Genomic DNA, 20,728 nt, shown 5'->3' with positions numbered 1-20,728 from the left:
GAGAGCCCAGGTTCCAGGGGGCAGCCCCTCCCAGGAGTGCGGAGGTGGGCAGGCCCCCCCCATCCATGGCGGGGCCCCACTAGCTCGGCTCACCCCTGCACCCGACGCCCCAACCAGAGAGCAGACCAGAGCTGGGCGGCCGGCTGGGTGGTCCCGGCTCCCAGTCCCACTGCCCTAAAGAGTGGGCACCGCTTCCCTCCGTGAGGCCTGACCTCAGGACAGGGCAGGGGGCCAGCTGAGGGGCGGGCGTGGGCCGGCTCACCTCCAGTTCTTGGTGTGCAGCGGGCCGTGCTCCACGTGGAGCAGGGCATAGCGGGCGGCGTTCAGCGACAGCCCGCGGATGCCGTCTCCCCACTCCTTCTCTGCCCTGCAGGGGAGGCGCACGGGGATGAGGCCCGGCCCCCAGCCCACCCAGGTGGACCTGCAGGCAGCCGGCCGGGGGCCGTGGGGGCCTCTCGGTGCCTCTGTGACAAACGGGGGGGCTTCCCGGGCTGGGCAGGACTGGGGCAGCAGGACGAGGGGCGACCTGTGCAGAATGGGGGTGGGGCGCAGGAGGGGCAAGGGCCCCAGACCCTCCCTCCACGCTTGGAAGAGCTGGACGGGGCCTTCAGGCTGCGCCCCTGGGGGCCTCCCATTGCCTCAAGCCCAAGAAGCCCCCAGGTCCCACCTCCCCAAGGCCTCTGCTCCCGAACGGGGCCAGGGTATCCAGGGAAAATGCCCCCGTGATGGACCCAGGGCTCTGAGATGCAAGTGACCCGCCCATCGCTTAGAGTTCTATGGGGACCCCTTTAGAGACGCTGTAACCCGCCACCCGCCACTGCTGTCATCAGACGGATCTCACGGCTTAGAGACACGCCGCTGAAACAGCGTGGCTTCTACCCTGGGACACAGACAAGCCCAACGGCAGGGCGAGACAAGCACGCGGCAGGCTTGGGAGGGCGCGCGGCCGCCGGCTCACCCGCGGTACTCGATGTACTTGTAAATGCAGCCGGCGACGAGCATGGCGCACAGCGCGTAGTACCAGGAGCAGATGAACATCAGGGCAAAGCACAGGCTCATGCCCAGGAAAGACAGCGTCCTGCGGGCGGCGGCAGCGCGGCACTCACCACCCGGCCCCTCGCCAGCGCCCGAGCAGCCACCTGGAGGCCTCCCCCGCCCCAGCAGGAGGACCCGAGCCTTGGTGCCGGCTGAGGCGCGCCCACCCGGCCGTCCCGAGGGCTGAAGCAGCCCCGGGGCTGGGGGACGCCCGGTCCAGGAAGGGCGGCCGGGGCCCGGGGGCTGCCCCCCACGCCCTCGGGAAGGCAGAAGCAGCCCCGCGCTCACCAGTGGTAGTACTTGAAGCGCGGGCGCCAGCTGGGCGTGCGGAGCAGGGTCTGCAGGGCGCAGGCCAGGTTCACGAACATGTAGCACATGAGAAAGAACCTGGGCGCGGGCGGCAGCGTGAGGCCCGGGCCCCGGGGGTCCTCCCAGCCGCGCCCGCACCCCTGCGGGCAGGCGCCCCCGGCGGCTACTCACATGGACAGGATGGGGGCCACGCTGTCCAGGGAGGCGATGAGGATGCCGGTCTCGCAGATGAGGGCTGTGAGCAGCAGGGCCCATGTGGGCTCCCCGTTGGCCTTCCCGTGGCCGAACACCTGCCGGGAGCAGGGGGTAGGCGCCGGAAGAACGCTCATGTGCGGGCCGGAGGCAGAGACACTGCGTTCAGCTCAAAGGAGGCCTCAGGGCTGCAACGCCAGGACGGACCCCACACAGCCACAGCCAGGAGAGGCCAGAGCGCGGAGCCCGGGGCTCCCGTCGAGTGCTGGCTGGGGGCACAGCCTGGGAGGGCCCCATGGGGACCGTGGCTCCTGGGAGGAAGCTTTACCCCCCACCTCCTTCCCGCATGCGGTCCGGGATGGGAAACCCAGAGCCTGGGGCAGACACAGAGCAAGACGAGAACACAGGCTCGGGGTGGGGCGGCCAGGCTGGAGGCGGGGACCTACGTCCCCCGGCTTTGCGCTCAGGGGCAGACCCCAGGCCCTCAGAGGCAGGCTTCCTGGCGGGGGGGGAGTCTCACACATGATGGGGGGCGCTCACCTGCAGGAAGGGGACGATGGAGTCCCGGGCGATGGCCTGCAGCAGCCGCGGGGCCCCGGTCAGGCTCTGCAGGCCGGCCCCACAGGTGGAGAAGAAGGAGCCGATGACGATGACCCAGGGCGACGGCCAGGCCAGCATGCCAATGACGAGGTTCCCCTGCAGGGCCTCCCCGAACCTGAGGGGGCAAGAGTTTCCAAAGTGCAGCTGAGAACAGAGACCGCCTCCCAGCCTCCGAGAGGGCGTGACAGCCCCCCGGAGCCCCTGCACCCAGCTCTCCTGGAGGCCAGGGTCGCGGTGTGGGCTCTAGGCTCCAGTACAGGAGGGATGCACAGGCCTGACCCCAGCACGCTGGCCGCTGGGACACCCTGACACGCGAGGCTGGACACCCTGCCCTCCCCAGTCTCAACGCTAGTCATCAAAGAAACCAGCTGGCCCAGGAGCTCCCGCAAGCCATGAGCGAAACGTACTTATCTCGCAAGATCACGCCTTCGATGCAGGCGCCGAAAAGCACGATGCAGGACAGGTCTGTAGCTGGGGTCAAGGACGCGGCAGGCAGCACACGCTGGCCACAGGCGGGCCCGCACCAGCCCCCGCCTGCCCACCCCACTCGGGTCGCGGCCCCCCTGGACGGAACACCTCGGGTCAGTCGGGACGGGCCTGGCCCTCGTCGCGACCACTGCTGGGACCAAGCGGGAACCCTCACCAGCTGGGGAGGCGTGAACTCGGGAGAAACGGCCCCACCGGCACGGCGACACCAGGGACCCCCGCTCGGCAAAAGCGTGGCGCCGAGCGCACACACAGCTGCACGTGGTCACGCACCACAGAGCCGTGTGCTCACGTGCGGCCCCCAGGCAGAGCCACGCTCTTCACCAACCCAGGCTGGAGTCCAGGGGTCAGGGCAAGGCCAGCCCAGCCCCTCCGAGGGCGGGGGTGCGGTCAGGGCAGCCCGACACTGCCTGGAGGCAGGGGTGGGGGCACCTGGAGGAGGCCCCAAGGGCGCGGCCACAAGCGGAGGGCGGTACAGGCGCCCGGCCCCCAAGCCCGGCTCGGCCCCCACACTGGGTCCCCACGCCCGGCCCCCACGCCCGGCCCCACGCCCGGCTCGCCCCCACACTGGGCCCCCACGCCCGGCCCCACGCCCGGCTCGGCCCCACGCCCGGCTCGGCCCCACACTGGGCCCCCACGCCCGGCCCCACGCCCGGCTCGGCCCCACGCCCGGCTCGCCCCCACACTGGGCCCCCACGCCCGGCCCCCACACTGACCCCCGAGGATACAAATGAACGACGTGGTCACGATGGCCAGGATGGTCCCCGTGGGGATGGACTTCTGTGCATCCCTGAGGTCCCCGGAGCGGTTTGAGCCCGCCATGATGCCTGTGGAAACAGAGAGTGGTGATGGTTCCCGGGCCCACCTGGGAGAGGCCGCCCGCCCAGCCCCGTCGGGCAGAGTCCAAGCACGGTGGGGGGCAGGGGGGCTTCCTCACAAAGTATGGGAGAGACCCCAGGCTGCACGGGGCAGCTGTCGGCACGCTGGGCCTCACAGACTGGCCTGGACCTCACCGTACGCCGCGAGACTGCAGGACACGCGGGTGGGCACCCTAAGGTCCCCGACAGTGTCCGCAGGATCAGCCGCCCGGCCGTGAACCAAGTCACGGCACAGAGCAGAGCACGGCTCAGCCCCGGGCACCAATGCCAGAGCCAGCCTCTGTGAGCATCCAGCTCGGACCTCGTCCCCTGAACGCCGTTAATCCCCGCAGCTGGGAGTGAGAAAGTCCCTGGAGGCTGCTGCCAAACGCTGACTCACCCCCAGGCCAGGCCTGGGTCAGTGCATGGCCCAGCCTCAGCCTCACACCCCCTGCAGGGAGCAGCCTCCACCTCCACCCGCATCGCTCTGTCCAGCACATAAACTCTAGAGTCCACCTGAGCTCAGAGCACGTCCTCACGGACGCACGTCTGTCAGCGCCTGTGATCCCGGGCGAGGCCTGAGCAGAGCCTGTGGGTCCGGTGCCACGGGGCGTGGAAACACCCGCACCCACGGGGGAGGCTCCTATGCCCTCATCACCGACAGGCGGGGAGAAGGACCCCCGAGGGGCTGGACCCCAGCCCAACTACCGCCTAAGTGAGGTGTGACCCACTTCCACGGGGAGGCTAGACACATGCCCGTCCACCCCCGGCTCTGAGCCGCGGGCAGGAGGGGAGCGGTCCCCAGCAGGCCAGCCTCCCCAGTGTGTGTGGACCGGCTCTGGGGAGCCTGGAGCAGGAGGGACCAACACACCACCACAGGCTGCTCAGTTGGCTGGGGGGCCAGGGGACCATGGCGAGGCTGAGGGCTTCCCAGGAGCAGGTGTGTGTGCGTGTACTCACACGCGTGAACCTACGGACAAGTGTGTGTGTGCGTACGCGTGGGGGTGGGGGTGGCCTGCACCCCAGTCCCTGCAGGAAGACTCAGCGGACTCTCTCGCGAGCACGAGGACGGCGGCCTCCGACAGCGGTCGCGTCCGCTGCCAGCACCAAGGTCACGGGGCTTCTCTGCATAGCCTGGCCTCTCAGGAGAGCGTGGACGAACCTGCCTGATGCCACAAAGCTTCCCAGGCCCCCGACTCGGGACAGATGGGGAGTGGAGACCCTTCGGCTCATTTCTTGAGCCAAAAGGAACCGGGGGGGGGGCCCTGACCCGCGGGGGCAGACGGGGGTGGGGGGCACGGGGGAACCTGACCCACGGGGGCAGGGACGGGGACGGGGGCAGGGGGGGCCCTGACCTGCGGGGGCAGGGATGGGGACGGGGGCAGGGGGGGCCCTGACCCGCGGGGGCAGGGATGGGGACGGGGGCAGGGGGGGCCCTGACCCGCGGGGGCAGAGAGGGGGGCGTGTGTGGGAGCCGGGGGGCCCTGACCGGCGGGAGGAGAAACAGCGGCGGAGGAGGGGAAGGGGGGGGCGGCGTGTGCTGGACCCCCGGACTCGGGCCTCACCAGTCACGGATGGGAAGTAGATGCCGACCAGCATGGTGAAGTACGTCATGATGTCGGTTAGCACGTAGGGCAGGCCGTGGGCTCGGGCCTCCTCCGGCACGGCCACCGAGGGCACCCCCTTCTTCTCCACGAACGCCCCCTTGTCTGCATACGCGCTCCACAGGTTGTCTGCGGGGGCAAGGGCGGCTCACAAGACCCCAGTACTGGCCCAGGGCTCAGCTCCCCAACGCTGACCCTGCCTGGACAGGGGCGCGGACTCAGAGCAACTGAGCCCAGAGAAAATAACGTCTCCTGACAGCCGAAGCAAAGGCTTCAGTGCCGGAGTCTGAAGAAGACACCCATCACGGACAGCAGCTGCGCACCAACACGCTGCCCGACCGCCGCCCTCCACCTCTTCATTAACCCCCGACTGCTGCTCCGCAAGCCAAGAGCTGGGGGCATGACGCCGGGGCCTGACCTGCCCCCTCCACGGCGTCTAAGCTTGGGGAGCACTAGCCCGGGGGGCCCAGAGGGTCAGCAATGGGGGACGCAGTCACACGGCCACCAGGAGGACAGAAGGACAGGGCCCCAAGGAGCGGGCGTGGATGCCCACCAGCAGGGACCTGCTGGACACTCACCCAGAGGACAGACACTCACTGGGGGGGATGTTCACCTAGAAGGGGCCACTCACCAGCGGGGGACACTCAGCAGGGGAGACACTCAGCAGGGGGGACACTCACCCAGAAGGGGATACTCACCAGGGGGGACACTCAGTGGGGGGGACACTCAGCAGGGGGACACTTAACGGGGGCGACACTCACCCAGAAGGGGACACTCAGCAGGGGAGACACTCAGGGGGGGACACTCACCCAGGAAGAGACACTCACCAGGGAGGGACACTCAGCAGGGGGGACACTCACCCAGAGGGGGACATTCAGCAGGGGGGATACTCACCCAGAGGGGAACATTCAGCAGGGGGGACACTCACCGGGGGGGACACTCAGCAGGGGGGATACTCACCCAGAGGGGGACATTCAGCAGGGGGGACACTTACCCAGAGGGGGACACTCACCGGGGGGGGGACACTCACTGGGGGGGACACTCAGCAGGGGGGATACTCACCCAGAGGGGGACATTCAGCAGGGGGGACACTTACCCAGAGGGGGACACTCACCGGGGGGACACTCACCAGGGGGGACACTCAGCAGGGGGGATACTCACCCAGAGGGGGACACTCACCAGGGGGGACACTCACCGGGGGGGACACTCAGCAGGGGGGACACTCACCGGGGGGACACTCACCCAGAGGGGGACACTCACTGGGGGGGCCACTCAGCAGGGGGACACTCAGCGGGGGGGACACTCAGCGGGGGGGACACTCAGCGGGGGGGACACTCAGCGGGGGGACACTCAGCGGGGGGGACACTCACCGGGGGAACACTCACCGGGGGGACACTCAGCAGGGGGACACTCACCGGGGGGGACACTCACCCAGGAGGACTCCGCTGGCCACACCCGGGATGCCCTGGATCTCGGTGACGTTGTTGTGGAGAAAGTACTGGTCACAGGAAGTGCTGTCCGCGGAGCCATTGCAGAAAACGCCCCAGAGTGCGGTGGTCGCCGAGATATTGTTGGCGGTGTGGACTTTGGCACAGACGTCGAAGCCACGTCGGGACAGCGTGCGGTTCCCCAGCAGACAGACCCTGGTGGGGGCGGGCAGTGAAAAGCCTCTGCTCACTGTCCCCCTCTGTAACCAGCGCAGCTCAGGGGTCTCTGGGGAGGAGCTGCTGATACTCTCCACTCAGCCACAGAGGTGTCCACGAGCGGCATGCCCGGGTCTGTCCCACCACCGCCCTCTGCCCTGGGGTGTCTGACATGGTGCAAACAGCTCGCCCACAGGTGCACAGCGGCACACAGGAGCTGGGGGTGGGGGACTCAGGGCCAGCACCTCCCCCACCAGGCGCCCCCGGACCAGCCCCATGTGGGCAGCATCGGGGCTCGCTCGGTGACCGGGGCTGCCGCCGTCAATCCCGAAGGGGATAAGGAAGGAGCCTGCTCAGGGGCTACAGTGAGGACAGGCCTCGGCCGGGAGCAGTGCGGTGCTGCCAGACGGGCCCCAGGCCTGCCAGCCCGTCTTCAACCCAGCCAGAGCGCCGACGGCTGTGGACACGGCCCAGCCCCCGGCCCGGCCTACACGCTCAGCGGGTACAGCCCCAAGATCCGGCGGAGGACTCACGGGATGTCGGGCGGGTCGAAGGCGGTCTTGATGACGCCGGCGTAGATGGCAAGGATGGAGAGCACCACACAGGCCAGGAACACCAGAGCCAGCTTGTTGACGTACTTGACGCCCACGAAGACCACCGTGGCCATGAGGGCCAGCGTGCAGGTCCCGTACAGGCGCATGTTGTGCAGCAGGGCTGCGGCCTCGCCCCCCGCGCCCGCGGGGTGCACGATGGCTGCACCGGGCGAGATGTAGGTCTGCAGGGCGCAGGGCGCAGGGCCAGGTCAGGAAGGCCGCCCGCCCTGCCAGTGGGACCCCCGGGAGCAGGGAGGGCACCCGCCCTGCCAGTGGGACCCCCGGGAGCAGGGAGGGGCACCCGCCCTGCCAGTGGGACCCCCGGGAGCAGGGAGGGGCACCCGCCCTGCCAGTGGGACCCCCGGGAGCAGGGAGGGGCACCCGCCCTGCCAGTGGGACCCCCGGGAGCAGGGAGGGGCACCCGCCCTGCCAGTGGGACCCCCGGGAGCAGGGAGGGGCACCCGCCCTGCCAGTGGGACCCCCGGGAGCAGGGAGGGGCACCCGCCCTGCCAGTGGGACCCCCGGGAGCAGGGAGGGGCCGGGGCGCTAGCGCCTCCCAGAGGGCCATCTCAGGGGCTCTGTGCTGGGTGTTCACCCGACCCCATGAGCCCCCATACCCGCAGATGCCACTGGGACAGACCTTGAGTCACCCGACAGGGACGTCGGATGCCCACCAATGTGCTGGACAAAGGAACCTGGGCCCAAACAAAGCACTTACCAAGAAAATCTCAATGGTTCCCAGAATGTACATGGCCCCTGCAAACGTGGTGCCCAAGTAGAAGCAGAGGCCCACGGCCCCCCCGAACTCCGGCCCCAGAGACCTCGATATCATGTAGTAAGAGCCGCCCGCTGCAAGACATGCCAGATGGGACCCGGCAGGTTACACACGCGCCAACGGGCTCATTCCGGAACAGGGCGCGAGGTGGCGGGCAGGGGACCCGCGTGGCATCCACGGGTACCTCCTCCCAGCGGGTGGCCGACTTTGGCCGCCGTGACTGAGGAGGTGCAGCTCCAAGCGGGAGGCCAGGGCCCAGGGCCCAGGGCCGAGAGCACGGCGGCCGGCCCCTGCGTTCTCTTAACTTCACCCGAGAACACTTAGGAAGCTGAGTCACCTGCTCCATGTCTCACCTCTGGGCATGGTGGCACCCAGCTTGCCAGCCCACCCCTGCTCCTCCTGCTGGCGGGCTGAGATCCCACTCGGACACCGACCAGGGGCCGTGCGTGGCAAGGGGCACCTGGAGGACACCTGAGGGCGCACACCCTCCTGAAGAGCGGCAGGTCCCTCCGGAGGCTGACCACAAGGCCCTCCTGGGACCCCCTGGCCACCTCCCCCAGCCCCATGGCGCTTTGGCAATGACTTGCCTCGGGAAGAGAACCACAATCTGCAGGAAACCAGAATCCAGAACCAAAGAGACACCACAGCTTGTGGGGCGCCAGGGTGAACAGGACAGGAAACGCCACGGAGGCGTCTCGGAGGAGAAACCCAGTCTCACAGGGACCCTGGGTGTTCGGGCTCCAGGGGACGAGCCGCAAGTACACACCCCACCTGGCCTCACAGAAGCCCCGACGCGCCTGGGGCTGGGGACATGGTGGGCAGGGGGGTTCCCTGTTCAACCTCCCTGTTCAAGCCCTGTCTCCGCCCATGGGGCCCCTGGAGGGCGAGCCCCCCTGCCGTCTGCCCCTCGGGACGCAGGCTCCCTCCCGCCACGGGACTGCTCTCTGCTATCCTGAGGCCACCTGGTGGTGGGGGTGCTTCAGTCACTCGGTCGTGTCCGATGCTTTGCAACCCCGTGGACCGCGACTCCTCTGTCTATGGGATTCTCCAGGCAGGAACTCTGGAGGAGGCTGCTATTCCCTTCTCCAGGGATCTTCCCGACCCAGGGATCCAACCCGGGTCTCCCGCACTGCAGGCGGGTTCTTCTCCACTGAGCCGCCTCGGAAGCCCGAGGCCACCCAGGGTGCAAAGGTCATAGGAAATGGCCACGCAGCCCCTCCCCGCCTGGCCCGGCTGCCCACAGCTCCCCTACCTGGGACCACGCCGTTGGTCGCGATGGCACTCATAGAGATGGCGGTCAGCATCGTCTGCGGATAAACAAGGAGCCCCTCAGAAGATGGACGGTTTCCAAGACACCTCAGCACGAAGATGGCGCCAGGCCCGGGCAGGGACACCTACAGGCCAGCTCCCAGCTTCTGACCACAGAGGGACCAGGCAGGCGCGTGGCTGGGGCACTCAGGACCTCGGCTACTTGACCCCCAACGTCGAGCTCCTGGGATCACCCAGGGGTTCCCCAGCTCAAGGCCCTCCTGCCCTGAAGGGCTGGCTTCTAGTGGGTGCCCACTCCCCGTGGGAAGCAAGGGGCCCCATTGAGATGCCTGTTTCCTGGGAGGATGCAGGGGAATCCCGTGGAGGCACACCTCCTGTGACGTGCCCAAGACCCCATCTGTGCACCCCCACCCTGGGGCGGAGGACCACGGGACCCTGTCCAGGGTGGGCCGCCTCCCCCCACCATCTGCACAGGGGGCCACACCTGCGGGCTGCGGGGCAATCGCTTCACAACCTGGAAACCGGATGGAGCAGCCCCGGGAAGCTCGAGGCCTCGGCAGCCCGCCGGCCGGGTCCTGCTGCGAGCGATTCCAGCTCACGAGGCCCTGCTCTGTCTCCCGCTTTCATAGGTTTTGGGGGAGATTCTTCCAAAAGTGCTCCCAGGGGCACTAGGTGCAGAACAGTGTGGCGCGACCCCACCGTGACCCCTCTTCTGCTCACTGGGTCCTCTCGGGCTGGTGGCACTCGCGATCAGGGCGGCTGACTGGCCCTCCTCGCCACAGGAATGGAGGCGGGGGCAGGGCAGGGGCCAGGGGCCACCTGAGGGGGCCTGGTGCACCCAGGTCTGAACGCGTCACCAGTAGGCGTCCCCTCCTGCCAATAGGAGCCCCGGGAATCACCCAGAGGCTCCCAGCGGGCAGGGGCGCTGCTGCAAGCGCAGGGCGGCCAGCTGGGAGTGGAGACCGTCCAGGGGTGCTCACTCACCCTGCTTCTGTGGAGACCTCAGCAGCCCCCAGCCCCACCCACCCGTCAGCAGCCAAGGGCCAACCTGCCCACGGGCCGGGCCCCCACACACAGCCGAAAGTGGGGGCACCCTCACAGGGGCCCAACGCCCCCCCCACTCACGCAGGTGCAGCACATGGATACGATCAGGAAGGACTCCAGCACGCCAGCCGCCCCCACGATCCACGTGAGGCGCAGGAAGAGGATCACGCCCAGGATGTTCTGCAGGCAGGGCAGGTAGACGCCGATGAAGGTGCCCATGCCAGGGCTCTGCAAGGGGGAGGGCGCCGTCAGGGCGGGCGGGGGCCACGTGCACGCCGGGGGATGGGGGACGGGGAGACACGCAGAGGCCGCCAGGGCCGGGCCGGCCCCCTCCGCCCAGGAGCCGCATGCACGCCCCGGGCTGGGCCAGCTCCCCTCAGCCCAGGAGCCGCGTGCACGCCGGGCCCCGGGAAGACACGGAGAGGCCGCCAGGGCCGGGCCGGCCCCCTCCGCCCAGGAGCCGCGTGCACGCCCCGGGCCCTGGGACTGTAAGCCCCAAGGATGCGGAGGATGCCTAGGGCTCGGACAGAACCCGGAGCAGGATCCCCCACCTGGGGCAGGGGCAGGCTCCACCCTCCTCTCCTGGTAGCGCACGAGAAAGTGGGGAGATAGAGCGACCTGCCCAGCACACCTGCACCCCATTTCTCAGGAGACCCCAACTTGGAGGAAGAGAGGCCAGAGGAAGGACCGGGCACTAGCTGCCAGGCCCCAAACCACAACAGGCACCCGCTGGGTCCTGACCACAAGGTGGATGTCCAGCGAGGGGAGACCCGTGAGGGTGCAAGGGGCACGTGCCGCCTGCGGGCCACCGCTTCCCAAGGGTCCCACCCGCACGGGGCCCAGACGCAGTCTGGTAGAGGGGCTGCCCCACTGCGGGGTAACTGTGGGAGGGCGTGTGATGGAAACGGCCGGGACCCTGCACAGACCATGGCCCAGGAAGCCCCCCAGGGGAGAACAGGGCCGGGGGCCAGCCCATCCTGCCGACGGCCGGCGAGACCCCAGCGTCAGGGCCGGGGGCCAGCCCGTCCTGCCGACGGCCGGTGTGACCCCAGCGTCAGGTGGCCCGCTCGGGATCTGGGGTCACCTGGCCAAGAAGAGAATGTTTAACTGGGGGAGCAGCTTAAATTCTGGTGAGCAAGAGGAAAAAAACCGGAGGACCAGGTTGCAAAAACATTTCCCTTAAAAGTGGCCAGGCTGCCTGAAACGCGGCATCCTGTGGAGGCTGGGGAGACACAGTCCAGCCCCCAGACACCCCTCCAAGGAAGCCAGGGGGGCTTCTGAGGAAGACTGGGCGGGCGACACAGGAACGCCTGCAGAGCAGATGCCCCGGGAGCTGACTCTGGGGCGCGCCGATGCCGGGCAGGCTCAGCCTGAGGCCAGGACAGCCCCACAGCCTAGACCCCGAGTGTTGGCGACTGACGATCAAAGCAGTTACGGGGGGAATCTGGGGGGGACTGGGGGCTCAGGGCCTGGCGGCAAACAAGAGAGTGATGCGAGGCCAGCCCCCAGCCCAGCCAGGGCCAGCAGCTGAGATGAGCCCCGTCCTGAAAGGCCACTCAGGGCCCCCAACACTGCAGAAGAGGCCACTTTGAAGGGTCAACCCGAGTGGTCCCCAGGCCCAGGACATGAAGAGGCGCCTGGACCCTGGAAAAGGTACCTTCGGGGGATGGACACCCCACCTCGGTGCCCCTCATTTGGAGGGACCCACGCTCAGTCCTCGGTGGGGCGGTGGGGGCATCCGGCAAACCCGGCCACACAGACGGTTATACAGAGAGTCCTGGGTGGCCTGCGGCACCTGCTCCCAGCCCCCGGAGGACGGAGGCCGGGCCATCTGCCCGGGACACGAGTTCACAATCTCCCCTGTGCACACAGGGCCTCCGCGGGGATCCGCAGGCAGCTCAGCTCATCTTGGGAGAGTCCCAGAGACAACACTCAGAAATAAGGCCCCTGGGAAGGCAGGGGCAGGATAGGGTTCTTGACAACCCAGGGAGTCGGGGGCCCGGGGTGGGGGCCACCGTGGGCTGGGGGCCCAAGGGCTGGGGGCGGCTGCAGGGTGGGGGGCACCTTGGCCTGGGGTCCTGGGGGCTGGGGGGCGGCTGCAGGGTGGGGGGCACCGTGGCCTGGGAGCCAGGGCAGGGGGCAGTCACAGGCCTGGGACCCGGGGTGGGGGGCACCGTGGCCTGGGGGCTGGAGCCTGGGGAGGGGGGCACCGTGGCCTGGGGGCCGGGGCACGGGGGGGCAGTTGCAGGCCAGGGGCCGGGGCGGGGCTCACCTTGGCCTGGCGCCGCCGGCTGTCCTCTGCTTCCTCATGCTCCACCACACCCTGACTCAGGTTAGTGTAATTGGCCAGCTTGTTGAGCAGCGAGGACACCATGGGGTTACTGTCCATCTCCTCCTGTTTTGGGGCCAAGCTGTGGAGTCAGTTACCCATCCCCACCCCGGAGATATCGCCCAACTGACCAAATCAACCACCCGGGGGGTGCCCCCGCTCCGTTTGCCCTGAGGCCCACATATCCAAAGTGGGCAGGGGGCTCAGGACACAGCCCAGGGGTCAGGGGTTCGAGGTCAGAGCTCCAGGGCTCCCAAATGGCCCAGGTCCAGCCCCTCCGAGGGGCTCCCTGAGGCCTCGGCGGGGACCCTCCGTTCACCGTGAGCCCGGGGTTGGGCCTCTCGTGTGGAGAACGGCTTCTCCCGCCACCTCCCGCTCAGAGGGGGAAGTGAGGTTCACCTCGAACAGCGCCATGTTCTTCCCTTCGTAGACGCTCTCTGTGTCCGCCTCCCCATGGCTGATGAACGGGCTGCTCTCCCTGGGGTGTCCGTCTCCTGCGGGGCAGGGCGCGGTCAGACGGGGCGGGGCTCAGTGAGACGGGGCGGGGCCCGGTCAGACGGGGCGGGGCTCAGTGAGACGGGGCGGGGCCCGGTGAGACGGGGCGGGGCCCGGTCAGACGGGGCGGGGCTCAGTGAGATGGGGCGGGGCCCGGTCAGATGGGGCGGGGCTCAGCGAGCCGTGGCAGGGGCGTGGTCAGACGGGGCGGGAGTCCCGGGGAGGGGTGAGGGGGGCGGTGACAAGGGAACCGGCCCCTCTCGGCCTGGCTCTCACGCCCTCGGTGATCTGCCCAGTCGAGGGCGCCAGGCAGAGACGAGGCTGAGGGCAGAGCTGGGTCCAAGAGCTTGGGGTCCGGCTCCAGCATCACAAGTTCCCCCAGGACAAACATCTCCTGACCAGCGGCTCCCGCCAGCCTGGCCTCGAGTGTCCGCGGGGACCGGCCTTTGTAAGAAGGCTCTGCCCTGACAGCGCCTCCGTCCCCCGGGCCTAGGGACCCCGCCCGCTGGGAGCCCCGCCCCGTGAGGGGCCTGGAGCCCACACGCAGCACCCACAGGCAGGTGGCCCACCGCGGCCCTGCCGTCTCTGCAGCTGTTCCTGTCGGGAAGGCCTGGGCCGCGAACCCCACTGCGAGTGTATGGAGGCCACTGGCATCAGCCATCCACAGAGCAATGATGGGTCAGCCCAGATCCTCAGACACGGACCTAACGGTGTGCTCCAGCGCAACATAAGCAGAAAAACCAGGTGGGCACCGCTCTCAGCATCGCCCTGGCTCAGGACCAGCGCCACTCTGGGGGCCGCCCGGGACACAGGCGAGCTGGAGGAGTGGCCGGGGCCTCCTGCACGTCAGCACCACCCATGGGCCCGCCACGGCCGACCCGGCCCTGCTGAAAGGACTGAGCGGGGACCAGCCCCAAGCCCGGCCACGGCAGAGAATCACCCACTCACTAGGCCCTGTCGGGGGTCGGGGTGGCGGGTGGGGGGTGACTCACGGGTGACCCCCAAGTCCCCAGAAAAAGCCCAGCCCAGACACACAGGGTGAGCATGTTCCGTCCGTCCACGTCCCCACGCCTCGCCACGAGACAAATAGGAGCTGCTGAGGCCCAGAGGTCGCCCCCTGCCGAGCCCCCCAAAATCCAGAGGCTCCACTCAGCTCCATGCCCCACCTCCCAGGCCTCCTAGCCCCTCCCTAGAAGCTGCCCAGGGCCCAGCCCGTGGAAGCACTCAGCAGGCAGAGCCCTGGCCCCTGCTGGATGGACCCGCACTGCCCGCTGCCAGCCCCGGGGACCACCGTGGGGGCACAGGTCCGTGGGGCCCAGAGATGGGGTCAGTGCTTGCAGGGGGTGGGGGCATTGCCAACAGACACTAGGAGCATGGGTGAGAGCTGGAGGCAGGGACAGGGCTGCCCATGGCCCCTCCAGCTGCCCACATGGCAGGGTGGTGCCCAGATGAGCCGACCACCCAGCAAACCAAGGTCAGGTGAACGTGAGGGTCATGGGCTGACGATACCCAGGAGAGGACGTGCCTGCTGGGGCTCCTGAGCCCCAACATGAGCTGAAAGCCAAGTGGGGACCACCCTCCTCAGGAGAGAGGCCACGGGGACAGAGGCCGGCTCCATAAGGCTCAGGAAGGTTCCAGAAGGGGGTGAAAGAAGACGGAGGTGGGGCGTCAGGGTGCAGAGCACGGCCCGGCACTTTTCACGAAAGATGTTGTTGGGCTGATGGCGAAACCCAGGACCTGCACTCACTCACTGCAGGTCCTGATGCCTGTGACTGGACCGCAGGGCTCGCGAGAGGAAACGCGCCTGTTCTGGGAGCCGCAGACAGCACAGCGCCGGCGCCTGCTCTCGGCAGATGGGACGGAGTGAGAGGAGGGGCAGCAGGGAGCGCGGGGCGGGAGGGCCAGCACCAGGGGGACGCGCAATCCTGCGCTCGAGTGTGTTCTCTGAAGCCGAGGTTCTGGTGTCAGGGTGAAACAAAGCCCACAGCACACACCTACGGACCCCGTTTCCTCCCCAGGACGTCTTCCCGACTCAGGGGTCGGGCCTGCGCCTCTGATGTTTCCCGCACTGGCACGCTCTCTGCCACTCGCGTCACCCGGGAAGCCCTTTAAGAAGCACAGCGGCCTTCAGCTGCCCTCAACCGGGCGAGCACTCGCGCCTGAGCGCCCCCTCCCTGCTCGGCGGGCGTCTCGGGCAGCGCGGCCCCTCCTCTCCTTCCCGCCGGTCGCTCAGCGTCCTGTCCCGTCCCCAGGACCACGCTTTTCTGGTAATCACGATCCTTTTTCTGGTAACGAGATGCCAGCGTTTCCGACTGAGTCTCTGGCGTAAACAGAAGCTGCAGAGAGCTGTCTGCGGACGGGACGCTGGAGGACATGCAGGCGGCCCAGCCCCAGGCGCCGGCCGCCCCCGGAGGGGTGTCGGGTTCCCTGTCTGCCCGACCTTGCACAAAGTCACGGCCCCCGCCTGGGTCTTGTATTTCTCAGCCGGGAGAGGCGGCTGGTGCCAGCAGGGCCTCCGCTCTGCTCAGCACAAAAGCCCTGGGGCGCCCACCCCAGCCCCCACCTTGGAAGCACAGCCTGTGGTTGGGGGTTCTCTGGCAGGTCGGCCTGAAAGCCCTTGGGCACAGGGCGGCCAGGCACCTGCAGAGGGTCTAACTCCCAGGCACGGCTGGGAAAGCAAGCGGCGACCTCAATCGGGAGCTGGGACAGCCCGCCCGTCCCCCCCGACCGAGGGAGCTCTGAGACCAGAGGCTGGACGGGAACAGAAGGGGCCGGGGCACGGGACAGGCCACCACCAGGTGCGCGGACCCGGGCCAGGTGGATGTGGTAGCCACACAGGACGACGTGGAGACTGGGAGACGACGCCTCGAACACCCCCCAAGCCACGACGGGCCGCACGCTGCAGGTGGGGCGAGTGCGGCAAGGGCGTGCACACAGGAAGCCCGGCGCCTGGGGGGCCTCTGCTGTCCCACCTGCGGCTTCTGACCACGGCGTAGACGCCACGTGCAACGCGCACAGAGGACGCGGGACACACACAAAACACACCACAGGCACAGCAGCACACGCCTCGAGCATCTCTGAAACCCCCGGCCTGGAGGCCTCCCCCAGCACACCGCGAGCCTCAGTTCCCACGGGGGACCACCGTCTGCTCCGCTCAGCCTTCAACCAGGACTCGCCTGCCTCCCCTCCTGGAGACGGGGGCGGGGAGTCAGCCCTCGAGGCGTCCCCAGGGCTCGGGCCCAGCACCACGGAGACAAGCGCGTTCCAAGCAAGCAGCGGCCACGGGTGGGGGGCTTGGACCGGGCCAGGGGCAGCCTTCTCCTCAACCCGCTCCAGCCGAGACCCGACTAAAGGTCAAAGAACAAGTGCCTCCTGGGCCCCCCGGCGGCCCCGGGGTGAGGAGCGGCCTGCCAAGCAGGAGACGTGTTCCAGCCCTGGGCTGGGAAGACCCCACGTGCCCTGGAGCCTGTGGTCCACAGCAAGAGGGGCCGCCACAATGAGAAGCCACTGCTCACTGCAGCAGAGAAGGCCTGGGCAGCAACAGAGACCCAGCAAGGCCAAGATAAAAAACGCAAAACACCCACGCACAGAGATCAGGGTTGTAATTAAAGGAAAAATCCAACGTTTCCACCTGCGGGGCTCACCTGTGCTTCCACAAGATGGAAACACCTGTCACCCTGAATCACTATCGCTTCTGGACAGCGCCCACTTTTACCTCAAGGGAGCAGCAGGCCACAACTCCTGCGTGCACAGAAGAGTCCCTGGCGCGGAGACCCCCAGGGCCTGAGCCCTCCGTTCACGTGGGGGCTCTGAAGGGCGGGGGTCCTCCTGGGGCCCAGACCCCGCCCCAGGCCTGCAGCCCGTGTCCACTCTGCTTGTCCGTGATGACGGGGCCCCAGGACCAGCCCAAGCAGAGGGAATCCCGGGGGCCCCGAAGCATCCATCCTCCGGGGGCAGGTCCCCCGGTGCCCCCAAGGGCCCAGCGGCCTTCAGGCCATGTGACGAGGGCGCCCCGGATGCAGACCAGGTGTCCGGGGCCAGGCCGGGCCGGAGGGCAGGCCCCACCCTGCTGTCCCCAGGCATGGCGCTCAAGACAGGCAGCCCCACAGGTTAAGGTGGGGCAGGTTAACCCCCACGGTTAACCCCACGGGCAGGCCAGGCTCGCGTCAGACGTCTAATCACAGAATGGCCTGGAAACCGTGGGGTGGACCCCCACTGCCCCCAGCAGAGCTGGCCCGTCTGTCTGTTCCCCCTCACATGCACAGCCCACCTCGGTTCACAGGCGGGGGCCCCTCAGAAGCCCCCAGCGTGCCGCAGCTGGGGCTCACCCCACACGCTGACCCACCCCGTGGCCTCCACGCTTGTCATCTGCCCTGCAGCTGGCTTCCCCTCACCAGTTTCGATGCCCGACTGATGGCTCCACGAGATGGAAACTGAACCCCGGATCAGTACGTGCAAGTGGGGACCAGGGATGGGCGGGACGCAGGGCCCCAGATTCGGCCGGGAGGTCTGCACGGCGCTCCAGCTCCTGCTCCCCAGAGGAGACTGGGAGTCCCTGTCATGATCACGGCAGGGCCTTCCGCAGAGCGTGGGGGGCGACCGGGACCAGGCGGGGGCAGAGCCTCGGTCAGAGCCCTGCCCGCCGAGGCCCCGAGGACAGCAGCTCCTCCGCCTCCGTGTTTGGGGTTCAGCACGAGTCTCGGGAAAGAACCCCAGGCTCAGGGCCAGGGGCGCTCCCGAGGGTCAGCTGGCCCACGATGGCCCCCGCCCGCCACCAAGCATGGGCGGCCTGCACAGGGGCGCGGCCGACGGGGGCACCCAGCCCTCCCGGGGGTGCAGGGCACCGCCAGGACAGCGGCCTCGCCTGCCAACCTCGTGGTGAGCCCGGCTGGCCACTCCCTGAGCTCCCCATGTGGCCACAGCCCCCGCGGCGGGCTTTCCTCCGCGTCACCTGGGGCTCGGACTAGGAGTTTTAGGTCCCACAACACTCAGAGTTAACGAGCGGCCCCTGCCCTCCGTGCTCTGTGGCCAGGATTGACGCTGGATCTGAAATCCAGGGCCTGGACACCAGTGCACGCCCCGAGGGGCACGGGCCAAGAAGGAGCGCCCTGCGATCAGGCTGGAGAGTCAGGACCGCTCGAGCCCGGGGGCCACGCTGCTCCCACAGCAAGCCCGGGGCTGCGATCAGGCTGGAGAGTCAGGACCGCTCGAGCCCGGGGCCACGCTGCTCCCACAGCAAGCCCGGGGCTGCAATCAGGCTGGAGAGTCAGGACCGCTCGAGCCTGGGGGCCACGCTGCTCCCACAGCAAGCCCGGGGCTGAAGCAGTGACTCGCTCTGCGGCAAAGACAGAGGCAACCCTGAGAGGGGAGCAGCAACCAGGCGCCCCCACGGCCCCTCCAGCCGACACCGCCCCCGGCACGGCATCTCCCCCAGCGTCTGTCCTGGAGGGCTGACCGGCCTTCCCACCCGGGGCTCCGGCGGGAGACGGACGCTCCAGCCCACAGCTGGGAGCCGCAAGGGGGGCGGCAGGTGGGTGGGCTCCAAGCGCCCCAGAGCCTCCGCAGTGGGGCCGAGACCCCTGGACCCTTCGCAGGGGGGACGAGCCCCCCAGAGCCTCCGCAGGGGGGACGAGACCCCTGGACCCTTCGCAGGGGGGACGAGCCCCCCAGAGCCTCAGCAGGTGGGGACGAGCTCCCCCGGAGCCTCCGCAGGGGGTACGGGCCCTGAGTCCCCCAGAGCCTCCGCGGGGGGAACGAGCCCCCCAGAGCCTCCACAGGTGGGGACGAGCCCCCCGGAGCCTCTGCGGGGCGGATAGGCCCCGAGCACCAGAGCCTCTGCGGGTCTCCCTGACGCTTGCTCTTGGCCTGCGAGGCCCCCTTGCCATCTCAGGGAGGACCAGACGCTGAGTCGCCATGTGCTAGGGGCCTGGCCGGGGGACCCCGGGTTGGCAAATTTAGTCTCTCTCCTGTGCACCCAGCCCTTCTGCCCCAAGCTGACCCCACCACCAACACAGCCCCCCTGCCAAAGCTACAGGCAGCGTCCCACGCCCGGACCATGGTGCCAGGCAGGAGGCGGGCCCGGCACCCTGCCCCCACCTGGGAGTGCCCTCCACACGTGTGCGCCTGGCATCTGGCTGGCCGCCCGGAGCCAGCGCCTGGTGGGCGGGGGAGCTCAGTGTGGAGAGGCGGGCAGGGCCTGCTCACGGCACCTCCGAAGGGCCCTCGTGAAAGGACACTCACTCCTGGGGGGGCATCCCACCACCAGCACTCTGGCGTGACCAGGAATGAGCCGAAACCCGCAGCGGGCGGCAGGGCCACCGGCCCAGCTGTGTCCCGCTCACCGGCTGCTAACCCGCCACCGCCGCCTCTCACGCTGTCCCACAGAGCCCAGGGACAAAGGTGCTCCTGCAAGACACCTAGGACGGGGGGGACTCAGAGAAGGACTCAGGAAGGCTCCGGGGCGGGAGGAACACGGCTGCCCTTCCACCAGGCCCAAGGCCACGGCCACCCCAACAGCTGGGCCGCAGACACGACCTGCTGAGACGCAGCTCCGGGCATCTCGGCTGCCAAGAGGCGCCGACACCGAGGAGCAGCCGGACACCCGGGGTGCACACAGCCGCACGGCCAACACACGCGTGTGGGACGGGGCGCAGCTGGGCCCTCCAGAACAGAGTGTGTTCCAGGGACTTTCCCCCCGTCTGGACATGACCCCGCGCTGGGTGGTGAGGGCCGCCGGTGGACTCAGGGAGCCTGGCTCCCTGCCACCCCTCCGTCACGTGGGGGCCACGGCCGCTCTGGCCACTCCTTTCTCGAGGATCCGCGGCTGTGATCCCAGCCTAGGTGGGGCACAGAGCTGGCCCAGCCAGGGCCGAAGGCGGGAGGCGGGCACCCCAGCAGCCTCTGGGGACGGCTCCCATTACCGGCGCAGGCTCCATCTGGCTGTGGTCAAGACCCTCTCAGAGAAAGGAGGAAACCCAAGAACCACCTGGGGCTCCTCTCCTCTGATGCTGGCTCCACACGATCCCTCCCCAGGGACCGTCCCATCCCGCGAGCCTCCTGAGAACTGGGCCTGACCCAAGGGCCACCTCTGGGACAGGCCAGCTCCAGGGCAGGAGAGCAGGCAGGGTGAGACGCCTCAGCAAGGTGTGGAGTCTCTGAGGGGCCTCCCGACTCCCTGGGGGACAGCCCACTTCAGGGGACACATGAGAGATGGTACCCTGGGGGACAGCCTTACACGAACCGCGTGCAGACCCCAGACAGGCTTGGCTGCAGAGCAGCTGCAGGCCCGCAGGCCCGTCCAGCTCCCCTCCCAGCACACAGCCTGAGGACAGGTCATGGGTCCCACCCTGGCCACACGGAGCTCAGAAACGGAACTTACACCTCCCCCGACTCTGTTCTCAAACAGAAAGCACCCCGAAAAGAGGAAACTAAGGCAGCGGGGGCCCGCCTCTGGGCTCGCGCAGAGACGCGGGCAGCTGGCCTGTACAGACGCCCAAG

The 20,728-nt window shown here is 68.8% G+C and overlaps 1 protein-coding gene across 7 annotated transcripts in view; it reads right to left on the bottom strand.

The window, feature by feature from the left end:
- SLC12A7 (solute carrier family 12 member 7) overlaps positions 1-20,728 on the bottom strand; it is a 66,502-nt gene that overhangs the window by 12,088 nt on the left and 33,686 nt on the right. For all 7 annotated transcript variants that reach the window (XM_042233972.1, XM_042233973.1, XM_042233974.1 and 4 more), the window contains exons 2-16: positions 13,136-13,230; positions 12,680-12,802; positions 10,489-10,635; positions 9,347-9,401; positions 8,038-8,168; positions 7,260-7,501; positions 6,515-6,726; positions 5,045-5,212; positions 3,351-3,449; positions 2,544-2,601; positions 2,077-2,251; positions 1,516-1,634; positions 1,324-1,422; positions 959-1,078; positions 263-367 (exon numbers count right to left, since the gene is read on the bottom strand). In XM_042233972.1, coding sequence (XP_042089906.1) covers positions 263-367; positions 959-1,078; positions 1,324-1,422; positions 1,516-1,634; positions 2,077-2,251; positions 2,544-2,601; positions 3,351-3,449; positions 5,045-5,212; positions 6,515-6,726; positions 7,260-7,501; positions 8,038-8,168; positions 9,347-9,401; positions 10,489-10,635; positions 12,680-12,802; positions 13,136-13,230 — 1,948 coding nt within the window. The remainder of the gene's footprint in view (positions 1-262; positions 368-958; positions 1,079-1,323; positions 1,423-1,515; positions 1,635-2,076; positions 2,252-2,543; positions 2,602-3,350; positions 3,450-5,044; positions 5,213-6,514; positions 6,727-7,259; positions 7,502-8,037; positions 8,169-9,346; positions 9,402-10,488; positions 10,636-12,679; positions 12,803-13,135; positions 13,231-20,728) is intronic.

The sequence above is a fragment of the Ovis aries genome, chromosome 16 (genome assembly GCF_016772045.2).
Source record: "Ovis aries strain OAR_USU_Benz2616 breed Rambouillet chromosome 16, ARS-UI_Ramb_v3.0, whole genome shotgun sequence".
NCBI classification, from domain to species: Eukaryota; Metazoa; Chordata; class Mammalia; order Artiodactyla; family Bovidae; genus Ovis; species Ovis aries.
Note: the sequence above shows the minus strand (reverse complement) of the source record. Positions and strands in the feature narration are given on the sequence as shown.